Source organism: Danio rerio, chromosome 6, assembly GCF_049306965.1.
Source record: "Danio rerio strain Tuebingen ecotype United States chromosome 6, GRCz12tu, whole genome shotgun sequence".
Classification (NCBI taxonomy): Eukaryota; Metazoa; Chordata; class Actinopteri; order Cypriniformes; family Danionidae; genus Danio; species Danio rerio.
The window spans coordinates 2,764,555-2,773,831 of NC_133181.1; the positions used below are offsets into that span (position 1 = coordinate 2,764,555).

A 9,277-nucleotide genomic window follows, 5' to 3' on the forward strand; every position below is an offset into this window, starting at 1 on the left:
GAGATTGTAGGTTTTTACTGTGGTTTTATATCTGTCTTCATCTGCTCCTCCCTTTCCATTCCACTGAAGCTGACAGACCACATTCATGACTGCAGTTACGATCGACAGAGCCCACACCTCACACTATTACACAATCACACACACACATACATCAGCAGCCTGTGTGTGTGTGTGTGATGCAGATAGACGTACTCCTCCCAGTGGGAGAACAGTGAAATCAGGACAGACCAAGAGTATCTCAAGACAATATCTGGCATTTTTCATTCATTTTCCTTCAGCTTAGTCTTTATTTCAGGGGTCACCACAGCGGAGTGAACTGCTAATTATTCCGGCATATGTTTTATGCAGCGGATGCCTTTCCAGCTGCAACCCAGTACTGGGAAACACCCATACACATCCACAAACACACACTCATACGGCCAATTTATTAACAAAGTGTTGTAAAAACTATAATATACAGTGTATTACCCTATATACTATAACTTAATAGTATTTTTTCATGTGGGATGGTTGTACGTGTTTCACTCTGACACATATAATGGATTTGTGCTGTTTTTATTGTTGTTTAAGTTCATATTTAATCAGCACTCATATTACAAATATTATTTAGTTTAGTATATTGTCATAGTATACGCTCATATTCATTAATAAAAGAGTTCATTAACAAATCACTGTGATCAGGGGTCACATAAAGGTCTGGAGATCACACACCCGCCCTTAATTTAATATACTGTAGATCATAAATCATATCTCAGGTGAAGCAGGAGGAGCAGGTGTGGCCCGATACGCCTCCTTTTTCCTCAGAGCTGCTATTAATATTATTACATCACTCCCGAATCATTTATATGACGAACGCAGTGCGCTGCAAGTAGAAACATTAATGGCATTTACAGTTTCAGTGTCGGCGGAGAGGATTTCACCAGTCATGCATTACAAAGACATGGCTGTGAATTATTGTGAAATTACGTGAGAAAATTGTGTGCACCGTAGAAATGAATCATCAAATGTGGGTTTATTAAACTAATGTAACATCTTTAGAGAGGGAAAATCAAGTGCGTCATCATTTATTTAGGAGATTTGAACTAATATTTTGAGTATTAATCGTGTAATACTTTCCATTTTCGTTTGAATTCGTAAGAATATATTTATATTCTTAATGATGGGTTGCAGCTGGAAGGGCATCTGCTGCGTAAAACATATGCTAGATAAGTTGGCGGTTCATTCCACGGTGGAATAACTATTTTATATATATAATATATAATAGTTAATGACTAAAACATAAAACAAAATGACAAACTACATGAGTTAGAATGAAATTAAAAATATTGTTTGATAATTACATTTTTTAAATTATATTAAAAATATAATTTTATTTTTAACTGCTTTTAAAACATCTCAATGTTATTCTGCAAATCTATCTATCTGTCTGTCTATCCATCCATCCATCCATCCATCCATCCATCCATCTATCTATCTATCTATCTATCTATCTATCTATCTATCTATCTATCTATCTATCTATCTATCTATCTATCTATCTATCTATCTATCTATCTATCTATCTATCTATCTATCAACTGTTTTAATCTATCTATCTATCTATCTATCTATCTATCTATCTATCTATCTATCTATCTATCTATCTATCTATCTATCAACTGTTTTTATCTATCTATCTATCTATCTATCTATCTATCTATCTATCTATCTATCTATCTATCTATCTATCTATCTATCTATCTATCTATCTATCTATCTATCAACTGTTTTTATCTATCTATCTATCTATCTATCTATCTATCTATCTATCTATCTATCTATCTATCTATCTATCTATCTATCTATCTATCTATCTATCTATCTATCAACTGTTTTAATCTATCTATCTATCTATCTATCTATCTATCTATCTATCTATCTATCTATCTATCTATCTGTCTGTCTGTCTGTCTGTCTGTCTATTTCATAAATATATATTATAAAATATAAGATTATAAATGAATAATTCTAAAATTGTAATTAGAATTATTAATGTATTATTTATTTAATTATTAATGTATTATCTTATTTTTATTCTTAAATTCTGAACATAATTAACTCACACATTAATATATAAAAATGTGTTCATGATTCTGCATAAAAACAAATTACACTAAGTTTTCTTAACAAGCTAAACTAAACACTTACAAAAATATTTATCATATATAAGAATAATTATCATAAATAAACAGATTCAGTACAAACACTATTGATCTAAGAATGAAAAGTCAACCTCAGTTTATAAAAAGTTAATTAATAATAAAAGAAAAGCTTTCTCAGACTCTTAAGACTTTCTCAGGAATGTACAGAAAGGTCAGGCGGTTCATTCATACCCTGTTAATAGAAATAATCTAGGTTATTAATCTAGGCGCTGTTGCAAGTTTGAGGCCTTTCCCTGAATAAACACACATTAGTGTTGTCGTCCGAGGTTATTTTTTGCTTTACAGGTTTTTGAATTGACTCATAAGACACATTAGGAATACCTTTATAATGCTTTATAAATACAGCTTCACAGAAACTGTTTATTTTTGGTTCCTCACCCAATCCTCAATATAAATGGTCTCAAAATATTAAATATTTTATATTGACCTATTGTCACTTGCAATTAACTGGTTTAAATTAATATATATAAATATGGAAATATATTTATTTTGTATAATTTAGTATTTTATGTACAGTAAGTGTGTGCATTTATACAAATATACACATATATAAACAGTACACATGTATATGTTAATACAAACTTTTATCTTAACAGCACTAGTATTTAATCAATAAAGTGATTAATTCATATCAAATCTGCACTAAAAATAAAACAGTTAACCTATTATTTCCATGTTTTATTATTATTATTATTGGCCATTGAGAACATTTCACAATCAGCAAGACATTAATCCACAATTCAGCAATAAACTGTGGATCCACACGACCAAACAATTAATTAGAAGAAAATATCCATCAAACTCTTCTTTATCATCACTCTTCTTTAGTTTGAATGTTGAGATTACATTAGTTTATAATGCAACGTGACACCAAAAAGTGCTGAAAACAGTAGATAAATGTCCATTTCAGTGTTAAGACTGCCAGACTCACCTCCATTATACACAAATATAGAGCAACAACAGCAAAACACACCACCTGTCCGATTTACACTTCAGATTTCACTCCAAAAACGATATTGCACAACAAAAATTATGTTTTATTAGTAAATAATGCTCAGTTTCTAGCACAGACTGGTGATTTACTTCATAAGATCCTAATATATTATTCACATCATGTATTATTAAATCTGTGTTTACGTTATTGGGAATTTGACTTGCTTTATGATAATATAACAAATAAAAATCAGCAAAACTGAAATATAAAAATAATAATCTTGAATGGTCTGAGGGTGAGACTGTTGTTGGGTGAACTGTCACTTTAAAAAAATATGTTATAGTAACTTATGTATAAGTAACTACTGCTATGCACTAGAATTGAGATTAGTGCATATTTGGAGATGTTTCTGAATGCATTACATTAATGGAAAAAATGAAGGGAAGTTTTCCTGGATAAAAACATTTTGAATTAAAGTGTGCATGAAAAAGAAGTTGCTGAATACAGAAACCAAATATTTAGTAGGGGGTGGGGTTTACCCACATTTATACGCATGCGAATGGGACGAACTGGAAACACAAGCCTGTGCGACAAGTTTCACATGTCTCTTTTCTTACTAACAATGAAATGAATGTGAGAATGTGCGTTGTTCCACACCAACTTAATGTCTAGCTTACGTGCATTTCTTGTGTGTGTTTGTTTTACTTCCATTGGCGACTCCTAGAGGCAGTTGTGTTAAACTGCACACTACAAAGTATCTTTGAGCCGTGCATTGGCAGCTGTATGGGACGAGATCATCCGCATGTCTCGCAGGTATATAAGGTTTCCATACCATACAGTTGACCAGCCAAATATTAATGCGCAACTTGCAGCGATCATTGGTTTTTCCAATGTCATCAGAGAGATTGACTGCGCGCACATTGCTATAAAGGTGCCATCTGAAGAATTTGCATACGTGAATAAGAAACATTTCCATTCAATAAATGTGCGAATAAAATATGATGCTCAAATGCGCTCAACAATGATTCCTACCTGTCTTCCTCATGACGAAGAGTGGGCAAATTCTGATATGCGCTTTACGAGCTACGCCAATCTCGCTGCTATAGACACTACAAAATTTTACACCTTTACATTTTTAATTCACTCACAGTGCGATGTTCAGACCCCACTGTGTTAACCGCGTCAGCTAAACTCTCCCACTCAATTTTTTTTTATTTTGTTATTAATTCCGGAGGACAAACTTGCAAATAACACAGTTTACTTCGTTCTACCTCCGATAGCAGCACCTCCAATTCACATTCTGTTCAAAGTTTCTCTTCTTGCTTGCTTTTGCCATTGCTTTATCGTTTGGATTTGCAAAGTAGAGTCATTAGCATATTCATACGGGGGGAGGAGGCATTAAGGGGTTTTGTGCTCGTGCACTCAGTTTCACGTTAATTTGGATGTACAAAGAGAATATACGTGGGATTCTGTGTACGTAGTGTTTCATATATCCGATTTTTTACAGCGTACACACATTTACAGCTTTGTGCATACACAATGTTTTAGTATGATTTCAACGCAAGTCTTCGTACATGAGGCCCCAGATGATCAGATTTTGATTGAAGATTACCAAAACAAACTGTTTTTTTACAGTAGAATAACTAGCGTGGATTAATTGTTCATTTTAAGATTTAAAAATGTGCGCTAGTAAAGTAAACATTGTAAATTTAGGATTTATTTTAGTTTGTTCGCATGAAATTTGAAACTAAAGACTTTGTTTCTGTTCTTACATATGTTTAGTTTTTATAAACGAAGCGAAAAATACAGCACAGAGTAAATCAAATACAACATGGAGCAAATATAATCTGCTGACAATGTGCAATGTGTAAAAATCATTTAGTGGAACTTCAAAACATGTGTAAAAACACATTTGCGGGAAGACTTCTTCTCGGTGGTTAGACATCGATGATTCCTGTGGGTAAAAATAAAGGCAATGCAATTAACGCCCTTCCGACCTTATGCATTTCTATTCTGAAATAATGACACAATGCATCAAATATTAGATCCTTAAAGGAAACTACACAATGCAATCACACTTTCAAGAGTTAAATAGTTGCTTTTGGGTGAGATGCTGACCAAACATTACAAGATGCTTCATCAAAGTTATCATGACCGAGTAGATCTGAAAGTAAATTTAGGACAAATGGAGTAAATATAATCCTTAAAGGTGTTGTGTTCCTAAAACTTAGGTAGGCGACAAGACTTTGGTCAGGTAGTGCATTTGTTTACCTGATAAACAATGCTGAAGTCAGATATTCTGCTTTGAAAATGTGCCTTTCTTGTAAGAATGTCTGTCTTTGTTTTGGTCTCTATAACCGACCCACTGCCAGTTAACCCAATTACATTTCATCACCCTGAACTGCCTTAGTGGAAAAAACTGTCAAAATCTAATTAATACATATTAAAGCTCTCCTTTACTTGTACTTTAGTGCTTGTACTCTGGAAGTGTGGCTTCAGTACCTCTCAGTTGGCTTTTGGTTTGTTATAGATGAGAGAGTCTGTAATGTCGTGCCACGTGTTGCTGTCGTGGTAGAGGTAGTTCATGGAGGACTGGAGCGAGGGCTGAAGCGTATGAGGATAATACTCAAACAGCCACAGCACGATTCCCCAAACCAGCGTGGCGAACAGCGGGAACGGGTCTTTTTTGGGTTGCGGGATCAAACCTTTCTCCACCGCCAGCCGAGACAGAGCAAAGAGGATTCTGGACAGCAGGTACATGTTTATCTGCACAAATACAGTACATTAAAGTAACACACATTATATTACAGATGTTATATGCATGCTGTGCATTACATTGATGTAGTGCTTTTTTCACAATAACATTAGTTTTGGTCATAGAATTGAATAAATATTTTTAACTGTAATTAAAGATTAAGGAACTCTCAATCTCATTATACACATTCCATGCTAAGACAGTTTTAGATATCTTATGGTAAGTCTTTTTGTACATACATACTTAAATATATATTTATTTATTTTATTGATTATTTTAGTCACATTATAATTGTTTATTGATATTGTTGTTTGAAAAAAAGCTTATTCTGCTCACAAAAGCAGCATTTATTTAATCACATATGCAGAAAACAATCTGCAAAACTGAAAGTTTACAGCAATATGAAACAATATACTTATTAAATGAGGTTTGTTTATTTATTTATGTTTTTTTTTGTTTAAGATAGAAAGCTAATATTTAAACATTTAAATATTTTAAATAAATATTTGACATTTATTACTTATTTCTTTATTTCATTTTGATCATCTCCATTTTTCAAAAAGAAATATTTACTATTTATTTTTTTATTTATTTGGGATCAGTAAGAATATTTAATGTTTTAAATATTCTTCTTTTATTTTTCTTCTCAAAAAGGCTGTATTTATTTAATAAAATATATTAAAACTAAAATGTTATTGCTATATAAACCAAACATTTTCTTGCTGAAATATTTATGTTAAGTTATGATTTATGTTTATTAAACACATCATTAATAGCTTTTAAAATAAATGGATTATTATGGTAATTTAAAATGTAATTAGTGTTTACAATTTATCGGTAATTTAATAAACAATTATAATCTTATGAATCTCATTATAATTACCATTTTGAAATTAATATGAGGGGTAGGTGTTAATAAAATACAATTTGATAAATATTATCAATTACTATTGTCATAAATACTGTTTTTACATTACTGTGAGGGGCTTGTTTAGTGTCGGGGTTTGTTTAGGGTTAGGGCTTTCAAAAGCTATTATTAGCAGTCGTATTATTATTGAAAAATATGATTTGATGACATTTAACATAGAACAAACTGTATTTACTTTAATGAATCAAGAACAGATTGATTTGATGAATGCAGCAACATTTATATACAATATAAACTGCAAATGTATGCTGGTATTTTAATTTCTGTTTTTATTGGAGTGTTATTTTTTTCTTTCATCTGATATTTGATATGTCTGGCTTTTTACAAACAAGCTTTTTGAGTTCTCATTTCATTGATCTACATTTGCATTAAAGTTGCACCTCATTCACAATAGAGCATGCTGATTGGTTCGAACCAAGTCTTTCTCATGAATTAATGCACAGATATGCTGAAAACTCAATGATGTCAATTTTTACAAACATCCAATCTCGCTAGAATTTACACAAGGATCTAATCGCCGTGACGTAGCTTCAAATTTTATTTTCAAACCAGAAGAACGAATTTGCTCGAAACAACGTAAAAACAACCAATTTTCCCTTTTTAATGAAATACATGTGTCCTAATAGTGTTTTTAGCAACGTGGGACACATATATGACTGTCAAAAGCTCAAAAAAATAGTTTTTTTTTGTTTTGGTGTTTTGTTAGCCTTTATAATAATAATAAACAAATGCACTTTTCCCCTCACCTGGCTGTTGATGTTGTTATTCTCCCCAAACACCAGCCATCCTCCAACACAGGCGGCCAGAAAGGAGTGCGACTGCATCTGTTTGCCCTGCAGCTGCTGCTGAAGAGCCTGCAGGCCTTTATATGTGAAGACGAAGCAGGCCAGATTCCTGGAGTGAGTGTATGTGGCCTGAGCGATCGCACGAAACTTCTCTCTCAGACTGTTCAGCAGCAAACGGAAAGCAGAGATTACACTGGGTTATCCTTAGGGTTACAAAACTCTCACTAAAACTTTCACTAGATATATTCTCATTTTCAGAGCATTCACTGTAAACCCTAAAGATGGTTGTGCGTGAAAACCCCTGTAGATCAGCAGTTTCTGAAATACTCAAACCAGCTGGCATCAACAACCATGCCACATTCAAAGTCACTTAAATCTCCTTTCTTCCCCATTCTGATGCTCGCTTTGAACTGCAGCAGATCATCTTGATCAGGTCTACGTGCTTAAATGCGTTGAGCTGCTGCCACATGATTGGCTGATTATAAATTAGCATTAACAGTTGGACAGGTGTACCTAATAAAGTGGCCGGTGAGTGTACATTACACTGAATAATGAAGGAGCAAATTTATTATCTTCGTTTGACCTTCACAAATGTTTTTTACATATACTTTCTACTATACAAATTCACTTTTAGGGATTTTATTAGATCAAGACATCAAAATAGACATTTGTTTACTGAATAAAAAAATAAAGAACGAAACTTTCAGTATAATTACTCCATATGCTGTATATTATAAATATAAATATGTAAATATGCAAATAACTAAACATAAATATGCAAATCGTACAATATTACAGTATTATTTGTTCCATTAAATAAACAAAAGAGCATATCATGAGAGTTCAAAGTTCACCTGCCACTTCTGAAGAGAAACGTCATCACAAGGGCGTGAGGGGCACGGATTTTAGCACCATATCTGAGAAAACACACAAAATAATACAACAACTGCACAATAAACATAACATAAACAGTGAAAATCTTAATGTTTTCACTCAGCCTAATGTTTAAAGCTAGCAATATGCAAATATATCGCTGCAATTATAAGTTAAATATTTACTACGCTCAAAAAAGGCATATATACAGAACATATTTTATTTCCTTACGTGTATTAAATGTAATTAAGAGTAATTTATGGCAGATTTATGGATTAATAAAAAATTTTAAAACGTGAAATGCAATTACTAGCGAACGTGCATGAAAATAAAAGCGCATTTAAACTCACACAGCTCCATTCCTGAAGCCTTTGAGCACCGCCAGCGCAGTTTTATATTTGTGCTGCTGCAGGAGGTTGTTGACTGTGTATAATAAAGTTTTAAAGAGGTCTGAAGCTGCCATGACTCTTCTTTTAGACGGACCCCTCACACTGTAACACACGCGAGCAGCAGCATTGCACGAGGAAACAATACTGTGATTAATAGTTCCGCACACAATGTTCGGACCAACAGTTATGTTTTCGAAATGATTATTAAGGTTTAAAAATATATCTATGAATTTTTTTATGAGTTTATGGAGACGTTTTGTTCGGCTGGTGTGTGAAAATCTGACACTAATTGATCAGTGTCTGGCGTGTGTCGAATTTGTAGCTGTAATTACTACAGTTGAGCATGAGAGGGCGCTACTACACTGATAACATTTGTCTTTCAGACTCACGCTTAACTATGTCCAAAAGATTT

General features: G+C 32.9%; 1 protein-coding gene across 1 annotated transcript; it reads right to left on the reverse strand.

The window, feature by feature from the left end:
* Window positions 1–4,701: 4,701 nt before the first annotated feature.
* Window positions 4,702–8,971, reverse strand: pxmp4 (peroxisomal membrane protein 4). Its single transcript, NM_001326556.1, has 5 exons — window positions 8,827–8,971; window positions 8,458–8,520; window positions 7,565–7,763; window positions 5,638–5,901; window positions 4,702–5,089 (listed from the first exon to the last, which is right to left on the reverse strand). The coding sequence occupies exons 1-4, from the start codon at window positions 8,937–8,939 to the stop codon at window positions 5,641–5,643; spliced, it is 636 nt and encodes a 211-aa protein (NP_001313485.1). The 5' UTR covers window positions 8,940–8,971; the 3' UTR covers window positions 4,702–5,089; window positions 5,638–5,640.
* Window positions 8,972–9,277: the final 306 nt, after the last annotated feature.